Source organism: Cricetulus griseus, chromosome 7 (assembly GCF_003668045.3).
Source record: "Cricetulus griseus strain 17A/GY chromosome 7, alternate assembly CriGri-PICRH-1.0, whole genome shotgun sequence".
In the NCBI taxonomy this organism is placed as follows: Eukaryota; Metazoa; Chordata; class Mammalia; order Rodentia; family Cricetidae; genus Cricetulus; species Cricetulus griseus.
Window position 1 is genome coordinate 129,778,769 of NC_048600.1, and position 20,347 is coordinate 129,799,115.

General features: G+C 52.4%; 1 protein-coding gene, 1 long non-coding RNA gene and 1 pseudogene across 2 annotated transcripts in view; 2 read left to right on the top strand and 1 right to left on the bottom strand.

Moving 5' to 3' along the window:
• Positions 1-10,800: 10,800 nt before the first annotated feature.
• LOC103161705 lies at positions 10,801-17,345 on the bottom strand. The gene is made up of 3 exons (XR_003487116.2): positions 14,548-17,345; positions 11,758-11,866; positions 10,801-11,478 (listed from the first exon to the last, which is right to left on the bottom strand). It is a non-coding gene; the product is annotated as an uncharacterized LOC103161705 (long non-coding RNA).
• Positions 12,729-12,996, top strand: LOC113836419 (annotated as a pseudogene).
• Septin9 (septin 9) overlaps positions 13,631-20,347 on the top strand; it is a 132,554-nt gene continuing 125,837 nt past the window's right edge. Inside the window, exon 1 of the mRNA XM_027425556.2 lies at positions 13,631-14,433. Coding sequence (XP_027281357.1) covers positions 14,412-14,433 — 22 coding nt within the window. The 5' untranslated portion in view covers positions 13,631-14,411. The remainder of the gene's footprint in view (positions 14,434-20,347) is intronic.

Here is a 20,347-nt window from a genome sequence, read left to right on the forward strand (position 1 = left end):
GTGATGCTTGTCTTTAATGTCTCTGTGCAGGAAGCCAGGTTTGGGCCTCGCTGCTAGAGCTTGTCCACCTCTGCAGTAGCCTCCCCCAGCCACAGGATAGAGAAGTAAGGAAGCTGGCAGAGCAGGGTGGACTTATTTACAGCGAGTGAACCATGGAAGAGTGTCTTTGACCATGGCCCGTTCACTGTCTGTGGACAGCTCTGCCAGTGGGCTGTTGGTACAGGGAGGGGGTGTCATGTGCTCTCTTTTTGCTGCATTTGCGTGTTCAAACTTTCCCCCAATAACTTTGGAGGAGAGAAGACAAACATGCCGTTGTCAGGGCTCTGGGTCACCTGAGAAGGAAAAGTGTCCTCTCCAAAGCTTTCAGGAGGCTCTGCCCAACCACCTGTGCAAGCACCAGGGGCTGCTTCCCTTTTCTTAATGCCCTGGGCAGGGCCTGTGTGTCTTCTCCTGGCAGGCATCTGGAGACCCCATTACAAATTTCTCCATGATGGGACCCGCTTCTGTAGCATATGTTACCCTTCTTGGGACATGTATTTATCCATGCATGTGTTGGGGGCCAACTGGGATGAACAGAGGAGATACGTGGGCACAGAATAGATAGTTTCTGCGGACAGGGGAGGCAGACGTTGTCATGAGACAACAAAGGAAAGCCACAGTGACAAATTGCCATCAAACTATCACAGGAGCCAAGCTCTTCAGTCCCAACCCTGCAGGAGGACTCCTTCCAGGCAGGGAGCCTTCAGGGACAAGGGTACCCCACCACCTCTGCCCACTGTCCTGTAGTTCCTACCCAGGAGAGCACTCTGCTGATTGGATGATCTAGCTTTGGGTTGTGGGGAGGGTAGATAGCATATTGTATTGTATTGCTCATTGGTTTGCACAGAATTTATTCCCAATGAAATTCTACAGAATTTGGTATATACATTTGTAGCTATGAAAACAGGACTGCCCAAGGCCCCAGACTTCTAGGTTGTGTTGCTTCTCCTAGCTCCATCTTCAGGGTGTGGCCTGACTGAGGGTGGCTGGCTCTTTGCAGGTTGAAATGGTGACATGAGGGACGGTGGTGGGTTTAGCTTGTGTGTGACGTGGATGGTGTGCCAGTGTGGTGCTGAGTGCCATGTGTGATGAGCCTGGGTGTCGGGAGAAGAGGGTGATGCCCCAGCTGGAGGTGGCTGGGCTGCTGAGCAATTCAGCACTTGTGGTTAAGAGGCACCCCGCCCCCCATAGCCACGAGGCCCGCTAACCACTAGCCAGCCCTGTCACTGTTGTGTGTCCGGGCGCCTTGGGCTTAGGGCTTCTTGCTTTGCAGCGGCTCTGCCTCTCTCTCCTTGTTGTTGGCCAGCCTTGACCCAAAGGGTTGGAGATAGGCAGCATTTAGGGATTCAGGTCTTGGAGAGCTGGTACCCTTGGGCTGTATGCATGAGGTCTCCTTCTGCCGTTGCCTCCCCAGGCTCAGTTCTGTGCTGTCAGCATTTGGCAGCCTGAACTTGCTCGGCTTGGAAGCCTAAGGCATAATTTGCAGGAGCCTGAGGCTGTAAGCAGTGATCTAGGTTTGCATGGGGTTTGCCTGCTGACACACACAGTCTTCCCTGGGGCCTCTGCTGGCTCCCCTGAGGCACCCGTTACTGTTCCTCTCATCTCTAAGACCGGCCTCCCGCTGCCATGACCCCAGGAGGGGTTCTCTGTCACTAGTGACCCCTCTTTACCCCTGTCCTCTTCCCAACCTTGGTCACACACCCTAGCTGGTCTCTTGTCCAGGACCTTCTATCCTATTCCCTGGGGCAAAATGGGGTATGTAACTGTCAGGTCCTTTTTCTGTTCTTTCTGAGCTGTTTAGGTCTTGGCAGGTGTAACCATGCAGGGCACAAAGCAACAGTCTCTTACTGCAGATGATACCCTCAATAAAGTTTTGCATTTTCTTACTTTCCATATTTATTTATTTATTTATTTATGTTTTGTGGTACTAGGACTTGAACCTAGGGCCTTGTGGATACTAGGCAAAAGTCCCAACATTAAGCACATTAATAAAAAAAGAAAGAAAGGACTGGACATGGTGGTTTAAGCCCAATGATCCCTGCACTTGGGGAGGCTAGCCTGGGCTGCAATGTGAGACTGTCTCAAAAACACCCCAAACCCAGCTGAGTGTTGTGGTGCATGGCTGTTATCCTAGCATTTGGGAGGTAGATACTGGAGGATCAGGAGTTCGAGGTCATCCTTATCTGCCTAATGAATTCAAGGACAGCCTGGGCTACATGAGGCTCCCACCTCAACTAAACAAATCAACACAACACAACTGATAGATTATATAAGGAATAAGATAACCAAATTCGGAGTTGCCCACCAGTCATCTCTAGCAACGAGATGTTGCAGGGTAGCCAAACCTCCCAGGGAGCCTTTCCCCTCACCCTATTTCTGCCAGGATGACTGAGGAACTGGAGTATGACCTGAGTTTGGGATATCTGTGGTTTTGCTTCTGAACGGTGTATCTGCCCTGTGTCACATAATTGCTGTTTGCTTATCTCACAACATTTAGGGGCTAGATTGGGCCATGGAAGTCCTCATGGCTTTGGCTCACCTATTTCTACTGAGAGCTGGTAGTTTGTCTACCCCTAGGCTTGCTGGTTTTCCATGCAGCATTTCTCTGCTACTGTCGCTGCTGGGCAGACTCTTCTGCATGCTTCCGCAGGTAGAGGGTAGGATGGACAGATGCCCACCTCTGTCCTTTGGGCACTGCTACAATCCCCTTCCCAGTGTTTTTCTGGTCTCTCCTCTCACACATGTCCCCTTTCTCGGCTCCAAGAAGCCTGTCTGGGCAGACCGCAGCCTTCATCGACCTTTGCCCCGGTTCCCACGGCTCACACAGCATTTCCTGGGCTGACTCTGAGCTTCTCTACCTCCAGCCCAGAATTCATGGAGCCTTCTGTGCCATTGTGACATCTGGTGTGTGTGTGTGTGTGTGTGTGTGTGTGTGTGTGTGTGTGTGTGTGTTTGAGGCCTGTTTCTGCCTTCTAGTACCTCTGAGGTCTGTGGCTTTGTCCCTAATCCCACCATCACTCATCTCAAAGATGCATGCCTTTGCAGAAGTCATTGGCTAACATTGCTTTGAGATAAGGTCATCCTGAGCTACTGAGTCCAAGGACTGTTGGCCTCAGGGCTGGAGGGAAGGACACCACATGAAGGTGAAGCCAGGGGTAGGGACTACAGCAATGCAGCTGTAAGCCAAGGACGGCCTGAGAAGAGGCCAGGGACAGCCCTCCCTTGCTGCCCTTCAGGAAACATGGCTTGCCAGCACTGCTTTTGGACTTCTGGCTTCAAAGCTGTGGGGGAATGTTGGGCCCCAGCCCCCATGGGGGTCTCTGTGAATTGACAGGTGCATCCTGTTCTCTAGTCCGGGCTCACAACGCCAGCCTCGCCCCACTGGCATCAACATCTAGTTGTGAAAACACGAGCTCTTACACCTGGGGTTTTCCACTGTGCTGTAAGTCTGTATATAAGGCTGCTCCCTCCCTGGAATAAAGGCGGAGACGGAGGGAGACACACATTCTCTCAGCACAAACAACTGGGTGTCTTGTCATTCATTTTAAATCTCCAGGCTTTTGCCCGATACATTAGACTTGCTTGTGGCATGGGAGCCACGGGAGGAGTTCCCATGTGTGGAAGTGCCCCATTTATGGGTCTCCAATATGGAGTCACACGCCACTCAGACACCTTCCTCTGTCTGTTCTGGACAGATGCTCCTCCCGTGGAAGGGCCTCCCTGGAATACAGTATGGGGACACTGATGTGAGAAGATGGGAAAGGCACTCCCCCCAGGTGCTCTGCCCTGCCTCCTTTGGTTGGTGCCCCAGGCCCCCTTTGATCTCTAACACAACCTCTTATACACACCCTTTACACACCCCTCTTTAGGGAAGCCACCTTGCTCCCATGAATGCTTGTCTGTAACTAATTATCTAGTTGCTGCCATCATCCCTAGTAGATTCCAGATAAGTGGGTCCTGTCCTATGTGTCCTACTGTTTCTCAGGGCCGTGTGTCCTGCTGTCTTGGAGGGAGGGGCTACTGTGGGGGTGGGTGTTGACAGCTGGTGACCCTGTGCCAGGCCATGTTAACAAGTGTGACACATGGAGGGAGCTGGCAGAAGAAGAGGTTGCAGAGGGCCTTGCCTCTGGGCTCTGGTGGGCACCCCCCTCTTCTGCTCTGATCCCCGCCCCCTGCTTTTCTTCAGTGCCTCAGCCTTACTGCCTGTTCTAGAGAGGTTTCTATTGCTGTGATGAAACACCATGACCAAGTCTACCACAGAGGGAAGTTAAGTTAGGGCAGGAACCCAAGGCGGGCGCTGAAGCAGGGCCCATGGAGAGAGCTGCCTACTGGCTTCCTCAGCCTGCTGTCCTTAGCACCCAGGACCACTTGCCCAGAGGTGGCACCGCCCACAGTGATCTGAGCCCTCCCACATCAATAATTAATCAAGAAAATGCCCCACAGGCTTGCCTACAGGCCAGTCTATTGGAGACATTCTCTCAACTGGGGTTTCCTCTTCCCAGATATGTCTGGCTCTCTGCCTGTTCACCCCACACGGGTTAATCCCCAACTCTCTTCCCTCAGGTGGCCCTGGATAAGCCGACTGTGTTTTGGGCCATGTCCTGATCTCCACTGTCTCCTCAGACCTGTCTTATCTGTCCCCTTTGCTCCTCTTGCAGGCTCCTTCCTGTGCCTAGCTGAGTCCCATGCCCATCCCCTGTGTACATGGGCACATGTCCCCACACACGTGTGCACACACATGTCCCCACACACATGTGAACACACATGTCCCCACACACGTGCACACACATGTCCCCACACACGTGCACACGCATGTCCCCACACACATGTGCACACACATGTCCCCACACACGTGCACACGCATGTCCCCACACACACGTGCACACGCATGTCCCCACACACACGTGCACACGCATGTCCCCACACACGTGCACACTCATGTCCCCACACACACGTGCACACACATGTCCCCACACACGTGCACACGCATGTCCCCACACACATGTGCACACACATGTCCCCACACATGTGTACACACATGTCCCCACACATGTGCACACGCATGTCCCCACACACATGTGCACACACATGTCCCCACACACATGTGCACACACATGTCCCCACACACGTGTACACACATGTCCCCACACACATGTGCACACACATGTGCCCACACACGTGCACACGCATGTCCCCACACACGTGCACACGCATGTCTCCCCACACACATGTGCACACGCATGTCCCCACACACATGTGCACACACATGTCCCCACACACGTGTGCACACACATGTCCCCACACACGTGTGCACACACATGTCCCCACACACGTGCACACACATGTCCCCACACACATGTGCACACACATGTCCCCACACACGTGTACACGCATGTCCCCACACATGTGCACACGCATGTCCCCACACACATGTGCACATACATGTCCCCACACACGTGCACACGTATGTCCCCACACACACGTGCACACGCATGTCCCCACACACACGTGCACACGCATGCCCCCACACACACGTGCACACGCATGTCCCCACACGCGTGCACACGCATGTCCTGACTACACTCTCCCTTGCGTTGTCTTTGTTCTCCATTCTCACCTTGAATTCAGCACAGCTCTTGATGCGCCCTGCCTTGTCTTCCATCCTCTCCTCTCCAGCCCTCCCCCTCCCCCAGCATCCTGGCCTCCCTAGCGAGTCACCTCTCCCTGGGCTAGCCTGCTCTCTTCCCCTGTGCAGGGGCTTTCTCGAAAACAGCTTCTCTGTCCTGCTGGTTCCAGGTAGGATCCTGAGCAACACTGGCTGACCTTGACTGTCATGTCTAGTTAGCAGGTTGTCCTTGGCCATTTCTGTCTCCTATGCAAGGGGGACATGGCTGCCAATGTTGGATGGGACTTGATAGAAGCAAGTGGTAGTAGCTGAAAGAGCCAGTGTAAAACAGAAATAGCAGACTTCTTTTACTTTGGCCAAGAAGTAGCTGTTTGTCTCCTGGGGCAGAAGGCTCTGGGAGGAGCAGAAGGAAACAGAGGGTTTGGGTAGTCCTAAGTGCCACTAGGCATTTAGGACTATTTAAACAAGTGTTTAATTATGTGTGGAGGGTGCTAGGGGAGGGGAGGAGTCTATGGAGGCCAGGAGAGGGCATCAGATCCCCCTGAGCTGGAGTTACAGGTGATCGTGGGCCACCCGAGGTGGGTGCCAGGACCCAAAATCAGCACTAGGTGCTTTTTTGTTTTTTGGGACAGTGTTTCTCTGTGTCCAGAGCTGTGGCTGTCCTAGAACTCATTCTGTAGACTGGCCTCAAACTCATAGATCTGCCTGCCTGTGCCTCCCAAGTGCTGGGATTAAAGGTGCGTTCCGCTATGTCTGACAAGTAGTACATGCTTTTAACCGCTGAGCCATCTGTCCAGCCTGTGAGTGTTTTAAAAATTATTTTATGTGTGTGGGCTTTGCCGTATGCATGTCATGGCATCATGTGCACGCTGTGTCCTTGGAGGTCAGAGAGGGCATCAGTCATCTGAAACTGGAGTGATTGACCGTCGTGAGTCACAATGAAGGGCTGGAAACAAACCGGGGTCTCTCCAGGCCCTTAATGGACTCAGGCTTTCCAAAGGTTCGCTTGGTTGTTCGGTTTGTTTGGAACAGGACCTTGCTATGTAGTACAGGTTGCCGTCAAACCCGAGATCCTCCTGCCTCAGCCTTCCGAGTGCTGGGACTATAGGCGAGTGGCACCATGCGTACTATCTGAGCTCCGCTAACGAGCGGGAAGCCTTGGGAGTGCCACACGTGAGGATGCATCCTGGCCACCTGTGTCTCCCACGCCAAGCAAGGCAGATGGAACACATCTTCACCCTTGCAGAGTTCTCTTTGGAGGAGCTGGTTTGGACTGGCTGTGTGTCACATTGTCAAAGTCGTTGTTTACCCAGCAGATATTTATGGGGTGCCCACTGAGTAAGCAGGCTCCCTGTGGGAAGTAGGAGACTCCTGGGCTGCATCCCCACCCCATCTCCCCTTCAGTGGCTGCAGCAGGGGCGGGGGGGTGTGTGAGGGGTGGAGGTGGAGTAGGTGGCTGAGCAGGAAGACCTATGGTGGGGAAGATGGGCCATTGGATCTGGGCTGCTTCTCCCTCTTGGTCCCCTTCCACACTGACCCGGAAGGGTGCTAATGTGGCAAGTTCACGTTGTATACTCTGTAAACCCCACCACAGATGCCCCGCCACCCCTATCCCACCCCACCCCACCCCACCCCTGCACAGAGCTGGCCAGTATTTACTAGGAAGGCGGATCTTGAGGTACAATAAAAAGCCGAGAGAAGCTTCTAGATAGGAATGTTGCGGCCCCAGGCTGGAAGCAGCTGGCTGTGGAAGCTGCAGCAGCCCAGCCGGGGCCTCTTCGGGCTGCCCACTCTGTTGGCAGGTAGGGTAGCAGTGTAGAAGGGCCAGCTCCAAGACAGCAGCCCGAAGGTCTTTGTTTCTGATTCAGAGACTTTTACTTCAGTGATCTCGGCTGGAAAGCAAGTATTTTGTTTATTATTGTTTTTGCATAGACCCTAACTATGGAGCCCTGGCTGATCTAAAACTCACTATAGAGACCAAGCTGGGCTCGAATTTACTGTAATTCTCCTGCCTCTGCCTCCTAAGGGCTGAGATTACAGGATGTCTCACAATACTTGGCATAGGAAACTGTGTGTGAGCTTGCATGTGCGAGGGCATGCATGTATGTGCATGTGAGTTTGTGTATGGGCATGCATGTGGACATGTGTGAGCGTGTATATGGCGGCTTGTATGTGTGGAGGCCATGTGATAGGCTTGGCTGTCATTTATCAGGTGCTCTCTCCTTTTCTTTTCTTTTTTTTTTTTTTTGAGACAGGATCTTTCACTGCTCTGGACTAATCACATAGTCTGGATTGGCCAGTGAGCCCACAGGACCCCCCTGTCTCTGCCTTCCCAGCATTGGGATCAGGTGTGAACCATTACCTATGCCCAGCCTTTTTACATGGGTGATGGGGATCAAAGTCATTTCATGCCAGTTCCCCAAATGCCATTTGTTTAAGTGATCATTTACAAGGTCTTATAACTTGGATTTGGATGTTCTTGGCTCCCTGCCCTGAGGAAGGGGGACATGGCAAGTGGCATGAACCAGTCTAGAGAGGTGTAGTATGCTTTCTGCAGTGCTCTGTTCCTCCCTCCTCACAGGACCAGCCCTGAGGACCCTTCATAACCCCTTTTCCATGGGCCCTATTGGATTTTTCCTTTCTGTTTTTCCCTGGGGTCTCCTGATCACTGTCAGTAACTCAGGCTGCCTGGCCACACCTTGTACTTTTTTCTGCCCCTCCCCCAGTGTTGGGGTATGCAGATATGTCCCCCAGAAAGAGTCTGAGGATAGCATCTTTTTTTTTTTTTCCCCCAAGACAGGGTTTCTCAGTGTAGCTTTGTAGAACAGGCTGGTCTTGAACTCACAGACGCTTGTGTCTGCCTCCCGAGTGCTGGCATTAAAGGTGTGCCACCACTGCCTGGCTTCGTGTTGGCATCTTAACTGAGCATGCTGTTAAATACTGTTAGACCTTAGTGGTCCCTGGTCCCAGTTCCTGGTTGCTCTCTGAAGTCACCTGTACCTTTTGCTTTGGCCCCATAGGAGTAGGCAACCAAAGGTCCACTCAGGAGAAGCCACACCAAGAAAGTTCCAGGGGCAGAGTTGTCTGGGAGAGACAATTCACATTATGGGGTAGGACAGAGGATAGGAAACAATCCTGGAAGGCTGCATAACGGAGGTGGCAGCCCCCAGCGGCTTCTTCAAGTGGGTTTGTGCCCAGTGAGCACATCTGCAGCTTGGAGGGCTTGGAAACCTGAGTGATATCACAGTATGGTGTGGCTAGGACATCTGGGTCACGGGTGTGGGTCAGTACTTGGTGAGGGCTGGGACACTGACCTGGGGCCTGGAAGGGGCTGGTGATGTGTTGATCTAACTGTAGGCAGGCTGGGGCCAGGGGTAGGGAGAGCTGGGGCTTTGGGCTGGCAGAGCCTGATGTTCCAGAGCTGTGTCCTGGGTGTCCTGCCTCCCCATAATAGTGAGCCTTGTCTACATTGGAAAAGCTGTTAAAACTAAGCTAGCCCTCCTGAGCTTCCTTATTTCCTGAGTGTAAACGACATAGCTCCTTGTGTTGTCCCGGATCAGGAGGGGCCTGTGTGGCCTATACACACTGTGGGCAGTGGATTTCTTGACTCTTGTAGCCTGGGCTTGCCCTGCAGCTCACCTTTTCTCTTCCAAGCCTCTGCCAGTGACTAATGCAGGTTCTATCTGAGCCGTCTGCACTGCCAGGTTTTTTGTTGCAAATTATTTCCTTCATTGGGCCAGTGTGCTTAGATTTTTAGCCATGGCGGGGAAACAGACCTTGAGTCAAACTAGGTCCTCAAAAGCTGAGGGTCACAGTGACTGAGACCACAGCAGGAAGCCAAGGGCGTGGCCAGCCTGGCATCTGCAGGAGGCGCCAGCCCTGGCCTGGGCCCGCTGGTGTACACGGTCTCTCAAGTGCTGGTTTTCTGCCACCCTACGAGTTGGGCCTGTGAAGTCTCATGTGGAAGAAGAGATTTCTTGTTACCATTTTTTTTGTACTTACTAAATGTGATAGAATGAACAGACATCACTTTTATAAGCAGAGAAACCACTAAGGAATATTTTTTTTTCAAAGTCAAGAAAGAGAGTAAATAAAGCCAGGTCTGCTGGCACACACTTGTAATCTTAGCACTTGGGAGGTGGAAGCTGGAGGCTCAGTGGGTCAGAGTCAGGGCTGGAGCCGTGGCTCAGTGGTTAAGAGCACTTGTTGCTCTTGCAGAGGACCCTGGTTCAATTCCCAGTATCCACATGGTGGCTCACAACTATAACTCCAGTTCCGGGGATCCAGCGCCCCCTTCTGGCCTGCTTGGGTACAAGGCACTCGCAGGGCACACATGTACACCTAGACAAAACACTCAAAAACATCAAATAAAAGAAAATCAGTAAAACCCCTGCCCACCATGGACTTCTCCTCCTGCTGGGTCTGACTGTTTTAGAGGAAGTGGTCGGTACTGCTCAGGGAATGGCTCAAGTGCTCAGTTTGGTCTGAGTAGGGCACCTGCCTGTGTCCTCCAGCTGCCAAAACAAGTTTCCACAAACGGGTGGGGTAACGTCATACAAATGTGTTTTCTCCCAGTCCTGGGCCACAAGTGTGCTCAGCATTGCTGGGGATGTGTAGTGCTGTCCTTTCCAAGGCTTACAGGGAGCCTCTCCCTACCCCGCCACCTGTGTGGGACTCCAAGTGTCCCTTGGCTTTTGTCCACGTCATTCCAGCCTTATGGCAGTGTCTTCCACGTGCTTTGATCTGTCTTCACTTCCTTCCCTATGTGTGGCAAACTTCCTCTCATTTTAAAACAACCCTCCCCCAAAAAGAAACGGTTGGACAGGAAGCTATTGAAGAGAGTCCTTAAGAACTGTGATAAAGATGCCGACGTGTGGCCCCTAAGTTGATGGTTCTTGGTGGGGGTGGAGAACTCAATTTTCTTTCTTTCTTTCTTTCTTTCTTTCTTTCTTTCTTTCTTTCTTTCTTTCTTTCTTTCTTTCTATCTTTTTTTTTTGAGACAGGGTTTCTCTGTGTAGCTTTGGAGCCTATCCTGGAACTCGCTCTGGAGACCAGGCTGGCCTGGAACTCACAGAGATCCCCCTGCCTCTGCCTCCCAAGTGCTGGGATCAAAGGCAAGCGCCACACTGCCTGGCAAGACTCGGGTTTCTGTAAGGGTTGCCCCTGGGAGTTTGACCATGCTCGGTGAGGGTATGGGCAACACAAATTAGACTTGGTATTTTACTTTATTTTGCGGGGGAGGGGGGCAAAGGTGGGAGGATGGATTGGGGAGGAATGGAAAGTGACTGTGACTGGAGTGCATAGTATGAAATTGCCAAGAAATTAATAAAAATATTATGTTGGGGAAACACAAATTCTTATTGAGATTTTTGTAACATGTACACCGTTATTCACCCCCCACCGTCTCCTCCCCTTAGCTCCTCCCAGACATATCCTCTGCCTCCCACACTCCCAACTGAATGGGTTCACTCTCTTTTTTATTAAATAACCCACCAACTCCAGTTTTTGCTGCCCACCTACCTACCTCGGCTTGAGGCACCATCCACTGGCACACTGTTGGCCTACCAGGAGCCACGCCCTTTAGAAAAACTGACTCTCCACCCATCACCTGTCACAGTTCCTCAGTTCCGGGGTAGGAGGCTCATGGCGCCCTCCCTCCCGGTGCTGGACATGTTGGTTTGATTCTAGAAGGGGAGGCAATCGAAGCTGCTGTAAGCTCATGGGTGCATTGTCCTCTTGTGTCCAGGAGACGCTGTTAGGACCCGTCCTCTCCCACCTCCTTCCATCTTCTCACCGATTCCTGGTCCCTGAGCCTGGGGGGGGGGGTAAATATCCATTTGCAGCTGAGCTCATCTTACTCTCTTAATTGAACCAGCTGTGAGTTTCTGTGTTAACCACTGTCTACCGCACGGAAAGCACTTCTCTGATGAATTCTTCTTTCTATAAAGTTTTTTAAACTATTTTTACATTTATTTACTGTGTGTTGGGAGTGTGAGTGCTACCGAGTATGTATGGAGGTCAGAGGTCAGATGGGGGTGGCCAGTACCCTTCCCACAAGAAGCCATCTTGCTGCCCCCCAACTTTTGTCTCACCAAAATGACGTTGAACTCCTGATCCTCCTGCCTCCACCTCCCAGTGCTGGGTTCACTCGTGTGCGGTAAAGAACCTGGCTTATGTGGCGCTGGTTGTGGAGTTCTGTGTCTGTGAGGCAAGCATACGTCCAACTCAGCCCCAGCCCCAGCCCCAAATGCCCCCCTTAAAGACATATATGCTGTTGCCTTTTGGGCCACCCGAGTGATCCAGACAACATCTTCATCTGAAGCCCCCTTCCTAACAAGGCCTCAGTCATGGGTTCTAGAATGTGAATTCTTAGGGGACCATCGGTCAACTCTTCCAGTGCCCGAGTCTTTTTCCACTGAGGCACTGACCCCAGCTCTCTCACGGTGACGGCTGCCCTTTGAGGCTCCTCTCCTTGCTCCCTGGCAGGGACATTTGGCTTGTTGTCTCCCAGGAGGCTAGGGATGTTCTGTACATTCCCACAAGAAGATGCCTTACTGTCTAGGGGAGGGCATTTGGGGTCCTGCCCCAGACAGGGAGGGAGGGGCCTGGAGTTGCATCTTGGGCCTGGGGGTGCTTTAGCTATGGGACAGTGAGGGAGGGTCTACAAACTCTCAAGGAGCCCTGGGGACCTAAGAACAGTGGACAGTATATGGCTTATCTGAAGGCTGTGACATTTGGGCTACGAGCACCCAGTGGCCAGGCATGAATGCTTTCCCAGGCTTGCCACGTGCCCTTTCTTTTTCAAGAGAGACCATCAAAGGCTTACAGCCCTTATATAGAGTCACTATGGAATAAAACCAAAATGATGGAAATGTACTTTAAGGCCATCCAGTGGTGAAACACGCCTTTAATCCCAGACTCAGGAGGCAGAGACAGGCAGATCTTAGTGGGTTCGGTGCCAGCCTGGTCTACAAATTGAGTTCCAGGATGGCCAGGACTGTCACGAAGAGAAACACTGTCTCAAAAAACTGAGAGAGCCTTTTTCCTCTCTGGCGGACTGAAGGAAAGATGGGTCACCAGCAGCTCTACTGGAGTCACCCGCATAAGTTTGGCCAAGACTCTCGATCTCGCTGAGTCTGCTGTAACCGCCACGGTTTGATCCGAAAATACGGGCTGAAGTTGTGCTGTCAGTGCTTGCGTCAATACAAGAAGGACATAGGCTTCATTAAGTTGGACTAAGCAACCTTGAATGGATTATTCAAGACTGTCTACCCAGTGACACAGATCATGCTAGTCTTTGCACATAAAGAATAAAAAAAAATGGAGACCTTAAAAAAAAGCTGAGAGAGAGAGAGAGAGAGAGAGAGAGAGAGAGAGAGAGAGAGAGAGACTGAAAGTCTAAGTGAGGCAGGGTGACACATGCCCTAATGAAAACCGCTAGGATCTCCACAAGTTCAAGGCCAGCCTGATTTACTTAGAATTCCAGTCCCTGGTCTCAAAATACCAACAAAACCCAACACAATAAAGAGACACTGTTTTCACAGAAACCACGACACAGATACATGTTTTCTTTAAGTAGACACTGGACAGCAAAGCCCTACTTTCCACCAGGTTTGAGTGATCTTTTGGTACAAGGATGCCCCACACCCTGGGGCCCTTCCCCCAAGCCCTCCTTCTTGTACTGCTGAGCCCATCAACCCAGCCAGGGCTCTGAGCAGGTGCTGAGGGCTCCTCCTACCCTTTCCAGGTGAGCAGCCCCTGGACCAGGTGTCCTTCAGGAAATAGAGCTGAGCCCTGGGGCCAGCCATGTTCTCAGAGAGCCGCTGAGTCTGGGGAAATTGCAGCCGGAGGACGCATTCCCTCCCTAGGGACCTCTGAGACTTACTGACTCATATGTATGGGGTGGGAATCTTCCAGGAAGCCTCCAGCCAGCTCAGCCTCTCGGGAGGGAGCGTGGGGTGGGGACAGTCTGTCCCTCTGGTGCTGGAGCTAACAGGACAAGGGGACCTTTTTTAGGGTTTGTCTTGGGCAGGTATCTGGAACCTTCTCTCAGCCCTCCTGTCTGGGAGGTGACCACCGCCTGCCCAGATAGGTTGCATGTGGTGGGGTTGAGATCTGGACCTTCCCAGTAAGGTGAGGCAGGCACGCAGGACATAGGCTTTTTAAATGTTTAAAAGCCAAGAAAATCACAGCAGCACTAGACGGGAGGAAAATGAAAGACTTTGCAAGTGGCCAGGAATTTGACTCTAGGAGTTGGTTTCCAAGAGCCTAAGTTAGGCATCTCCAAGTGGATATTAAAAGGGAACAGCCAGGCTCCAGAGGCGGGGGCTGGAGGGGGCGGAGAGAGGAGGCGCCGGAAGCTGCACGCTGGACACCACACTGAGGGCCAGGCAGCTGGTCCTGCGCTCAGGGAGAGGACCCAGGGACTCCCTAGGATCCCATCGAGCCCCCACCCCCCCATTTTTCAACTTTTCTCCTTGTGCTCCCTATTCCCCTCTGTGTGGCAGAGACAATGCTACTTCAGTTTGGAGCAGAGACATATGACCAACACATGGAAATGTGGTAATTTGGATCTGTTCGTGATTGCAACAGATTGAAGAAATTAGACCAGACAAAGAGTGTTTTTAGAGGAAGAGGAGGAGGCAGAGAGAGGGAGGTTGACAGGGTGAGAAAGGGGAGGAGGACCCCTCCCTCCGCGCAGGGGACACCGGCATCCTGTCTGCCTGCTGTAAATACATCCGTAGGAATGGAGAGAGATCGCATCACAGGTAGGCCACAGCCCTCCTCTTCCCAAATCCCCCATCCCTGAACCCGACCCATGTCCAACTGGTGGCTTTCACCGATGCCTCAGGAAGTAGGCACCCAGGGTCAAGTTCACTTACTTTTACAGAACTATTTCCTTTTTCTGCTGACTGTTCCACGTTGTGCCAGCTGGAATGCTGCTTTCCACTAAGCCCTGCCGAGTCTGGCTTTTATTTAAACTGGGTTTCTCCTCCTGTGCTATTTCTCTTTCATTTTCCGGCAGGCTGCTTTTACGTCTGTGACCACTGTGAACTTAGAGACTCAGGAAGGGTGGATGGTGGGGACAGGCTCTGCACCAGGGCCAAGGTGGCCTGGCTTGTTTGCCCATCATCTGGCCTTGGTCTTCTCCTGAAATAGCCTTGCTGGGCCTCTTGGGAAGTTGATTATAGAGGTGGTGGCTCCCAGTGCTTGGAGGAGGTGTAAGCACACATGTGCACCCTCGAGAGAGAGAGAGAGTGTGTGTGTGTGTGTGTGTGTGTGTGTGTGTTCACAGGGCCCGAGTGCATGCCTGTGAGTGTATATGTGGCCATGTACTCCTGCGGTCCCCTTGGATCCAGAGGAGACCCAGCAGGGGATAGACAGTTCAAGGGAGAGAACAAGTCTCCCTTTCCTTAGCCATCCCAGTCAAGTTGTTCCCAGGTTAAGCTGCCTGTTCCTGCTGGGACTGTCAGTGTCTGAGGTCATTACTGCCTCCTCTGCCTTGGGCACCATCTGAGTCACAGGCTGCGGGATGGTGTGGGTGGGGAATTCTAGGGATGTGACCCTTACTCTAGACTGGTGTTCTGTGGTCATGATAAAAGGCTAAACCCCACCCAAAAGTGTCATTTGGCTCCGGGCTGTTGGTTGTTTCTGAGTCCATGGACGGGGGTCTCTGAGACAGAGAGAGAAGGAAAGCGGGTCTCAGGGGCTCCTCTGAGGGATGGCCGGACCCCACCAATCCCAATACTCGATACTGTGATTTTCTGATGTCATATCAAAACTGGCCAGGCATTCACTAGGAGGCAGCCACCTGGTGCCTGGCTGATGGCAGTGTGTCCTGTGACCCTGAGGGGCACAACAGAAGACCCGGGAGGGGAAACAAACCTGCGTTGGTTGAGCTTGGCATCATGACCAGCTGGAGGTGATGGGTATAGAGGTAAAGTTTTCTGTGCCTAGTTTGCGGGGGTGGCATGGCTGAGAATGCCACCCACTGCTTCTGAGGCCTGGACAGGTGATGTTGTGTCCCCCATAGGCAGCCTGGCCCTGCCACCTCCTCTGTCACCAGCTGTAAATGGCAGTTGTTTTAGTGGCTGCCTGGCTGGCTGGCTGGGGCCTGCACTTACTTTGTATGGCTGTGCTGGGTTGTAAGGTTCAGGGCCTCCTGAACACTAGGCTTTTACTCAGCCCGAGCCACACCTCCCCTGAGCCCAGCCTTCATTCTGTAGATGACAAGGCATAGCCTAGGTGGGTGACAGCCAGGTATTTGAGATCCTTGCCTAAAGGGGAGGTGGCTCCCTGGAGACCCAAGAGTGAAAGCTTGGAGCCTCACGGGCTGACCAGAGCTTTTTATCCACGGGACAAAGCAGCCTTTGAGAGCCATGGATCCTGGCCTTCTCTATCCAGCCATTACTAGTGTCCTCGGCTGGGGACAGCGCAGCACCAGACCAGAGCGGGACCTTCTCCTTTCGTTTGTTTTGAGACAGGTTACCTGGCCTCAGATTCCCTGTGTAGCCCTGAATGGTATTGAACTCCGGATCCTCCTGCCTCTAGCACTGGGGTGCTGGGATGACAACCCTGTCACACCGTGTTTGCATGCCACTGGGGAAGGGACCAGGGCATCGTGCACACCAGGCAGGCACTACCAATGAGCTACACCCCCCACCCCGGGGGACCTTCTCTTAGGGTGGGGCCAGGGCCAAGGTCAGCCCTTCCCTCCCTTCCTTTCTGGGGAGACTGTAAATGGAATCCAGGGCCTCAGTCATTGCAGTCAAGCTCCACAACTGCCCAGCCATTTGTCTATGTCTTTTCATTTTGAGGTGTAGTCTTGCTATGTGCCCCAGGCTGGTCTCAAATTCATGGTCTTCCTGCTTTAGCCTCCTGAGTGTCTGAGGTACAGGCACAGGCCACCATGCTAGGTGTGACTGGCTAAATTTAGGGGAAAAACAAACAAACAAAAAAAAACCAAACCACTCCATTTGGATGTTCTTTTATAAAACTACCCCACCCCCCAGTTCAGCTGTGAATAAATAGCCAGACTAGGAGGGAAGAGGAAAATCCCCACCGCTCCTCCCTCGTGTGTTCCTCAGCCGGGCTAATTAAAGCTAATTCATTGGAGTCAGTTGTAGCCCTAATCCTAACCCCAGTCCCTGGGGATGTAAAGCCCTTGTCCTGTCCCTGCTGGGTGGCTTCGAGGTTTGGCCTCAGTTTCCTTATCTTCAGAGTGAGGCTCAGCCCCGCCCGCTTCAGGGTGCTTCTGAGTTCTTGGTGTGCCTTTGGCTGGCTCCCCACTTCCAGCTGGGTGTGCTGGACCCTGCCTGCCTTTTGTCTCAGTGTCAGGTGGTATGACAGCTGTGTCCTTCCTCACTTGCACTTTAGTAGGCGGTGGAGTAGGGGGACACTTGTACACTCTCATGGATGGAGACCAGGCTGGCTGATGCCCCCAGGGCTGGTGGCCGAAGAGTGACCAGCCTTGCTGTCCAGGAGGCGTGGCAGAAGGTGTGGTCTTGCCCTGGTTGGAGCCTGCCCAGCCTCAGAGAAGAGGCTCAGGGCCAGAGTTGGCATCCTTGCCCTCCCTCTCCTGCTTGTGAGGCTGGCCCAGGGTCCTCCTCAGCTCTCGGAGATTTCCCTAGGCAAATGCCTCGGGCTCCTCAGCAGGGCTGGCATGAGTCACTGAGCAGGGACAGGCCTCAGAGGCACGGAATGCTGCTTCTCCAGCCAAGGGTCGGCGTGGTTTCTTTCTTCGTTGTTCTGGATTGGCTCTGTGGCTTTTAGAAATTAAGCAGTTTTATCTTGTTCCAAGCGCCTGTGTTTCAGTGGTGGGGGGGACGATGACTCTCTAAGAAGGGCAACTTTCCAACTCACCCAGGCCTTGGGAGAGCAAGGAGGGTGACAATGGCTAGGCCAGCGGGACAGTCACAGACAGGGACCACTGCCCAGGAATGGGGTCCCCTCCACCCTGGCATTGGATGTCTGCTCTTGGCTGGGGATCCCAGCTCTTCTCATGATAGACCTCTGTCATGGGACAGGCAGGAACCCTCACTGCCCATCTGTCTCCAGCTGTCTGTACCTCTGGGGAGGTCTTATCCTGGGCCTGGGGGCTGGCCTGAAGCCTGCAGCAGGCCCCAGAGGTGACTGATGTGTGACTCTGATTAGCCCCGGGGTAGAAGCAGGACACAGAAGGTGCAGGGCCAGGCTGGCTCCTTCTGAAGTTCTGAGAAGCTTTTGGCCCAGTCCTCTCCCAGCTCCCGGTGGCTGCAGCAGCCCTAGCATTCCTTGGCTGGCAGTCTCGTCGCTCCAGCTTCTGCCTCTGCTGTCTGGGGACCCTCCTCTTAGATCTCCCTCCGCCTTTCTAAAAAAAAATGAGGCTATCTAAGGCCTCTGGGCAGCTGGGATGATCACACTAAGTCATCACATTATATCTGCAAAGAGCTTTTCCTTTTTTTTCTTTCCAAGAAATTACCATATTTATGCATGCATTCGTGTGTGTGTGTGTGTGTGTGTCTGTGTGTGTGTGTGTGTGTGTGTGTGTGTGTGTGTGTGTGTGTGTGTGTGTGTGTGTGTGTGTGTGTGTGTTTACAAACTGACAGGTGTGGCGGTCAGAGGACAAGTTGAAGTAATTTAGTTCTCCCTATCTACCATTTGGGTACAGAGGTGGAACTCAGGTCATTAGGCTTGATGGCAGGCACCTTTACCAACTGAGCCATATCAATGGCCTAAGAGCCGTTCTCATAGACATTGCTATGTGACATGTGGGGGGTGGGAGTATGGGGTAGTGGGGGTGTGTGAGATGTGGGGTGTTGGGGGGTGAGGTGTGGGTGGTGGTGGTATTAGGATGTGTGTGTGTGGTGTGTGTGGTGTGGTGTGTGGTGGGGTGTGTGTGTGGTGTATGGGTGTGGGGGTGGCGGGTACACCATTCACCCTGTGGCACCGTTGGTCTAGTTATAAGATTCTGTAGTTGAGTGGCCTTGACCTCCGGATCCTCTTGCCTCCACCTACACCAAGTGCTGGGATTGCAGGTGTGTGCCACCACACCAGGCTCTTTGTCCCTTTTCCAGTCAGATTGCTTTGTTGCTGAGTTAAGGGGGCTCTTTTTTTAAATTTTATTTATTTATTATGTACACAACATTCTGCTTCCATGTATATCTGCACACCAGAAGAGGGCACCAGATCTCATAAGCCACCATGTGGTTGCTGGGAATTGAACTCAGGACCTCTGGAACAACAGTCGGTGCTCTTAACCTCTGAGCCATCTCTCCAGCCCCAGAGGGGGCTCTTTATGTGTGCTGGTTATTAGTTCCTCACTTGGTCTGTCTTGTCAGTACTTTCTGTGCCCCATGGACTGTATCCCCCTCACCCCCAGCACTTGCCTGGGTTTGTGGCTTATAGTGAGTGGGGACAGCACAACGCCTGGCCACTTGGGATTCTTTCAGCATTGCCTGTCATGATTTTTTTGTTTGTTTGTTTTTTGTTTTTTTGTTTTTCAAGACAGGGTTTCTCTGTGTAGTTTTGGAGCCTATCCTGGCACTCACTCTGGAGACCAGGCTGGCCTCGAACTCACAGAGATCTGCCTGCCTCTGCCTCCTGAGAGCTGGGATTAAAGGTGTGCGCCACCAATGCCCGGCTTTGTCATGGAGTTTTGAGACTCTATCATGAGTCCACCAACTGTCAGGCTCTCTCCAGACAAATATTATTGACTAATTCATTAATTTGTCTTTGAGACAGAGTCTTATGTAGCCAAAGCTACCCTCAAACTCATTATATAGCCTGTGTGTCTGTGTGTGTGTGTGTGTGTGTCTGTGTGTGTGTGTGGTGTGTGTGTGTGTGTGGTGTGTGTATGATGTATCTCTGTGTGTGTATGTGTGTGTGTGTATGCAGATGTAGAAGGACACCTTGGTTATTGTTCCTCAGGGTACCATCCATCTTAGGTTTTGAGCAGAATCTCTTTTTTGGTGTGACTGTTTTGTTTTTGAGACAGGATTTCTCTGTGTAGCCTTGGCTGACCTGGAACTCACTCTCTATACCTTTAATCCCAGAACTCGGGAGGCAGAGGCAGGCAGATCTCTGAATTCGGCTACACAGAGAAACCTTGGTCCAAACACACACACACACACACACACACACACGTGATGATCCAGGCAGGAAGTGGCATGGCAAGGAGACTAGAGAGAGAGAGAGAGAGAGAGAGAGAGAGAGAGAGAGAGAAATTGAGATTCTGTCTCTATAGACCAGGCTAGCCTTGAACTCAGAGATCCACCTACTGGCTGAGACAGGCTCACCCTCCCTCCCTCCCCCCCCACTCTCTCCCTCTCCTTCTCTCTCGGATCCACCGTGTCTATGTGCTCAGTGCTGTGGTTTGAACGCAGGTCCTCATGCTTGCAAGACAAGTGCTTGTACTGACTGAGCCACTCCCCAGGTTGAGATATAAGTTTTGGGGGAGTTACTAGAAGCCCTTCCTTGGGGGTGGACTGACTCAGGGCCTGAGAAGCCATACAAAACCAACAGTTCAAAATCCGTGGGCAGAGAGGACATGAAGAACAAAGGCTCTGCTGTTGGAGGCAGGTAAGGGTGTAAGTAGATGAGGCCATTGTGAAAGTGGAGTGGCAAAGACTTGGTCCCTGACTCACGGTGGTGTGGCTCAGAGCCGCACTCTCCCCAGCTCCTGAGTTCTGGGATCTTTGGTGT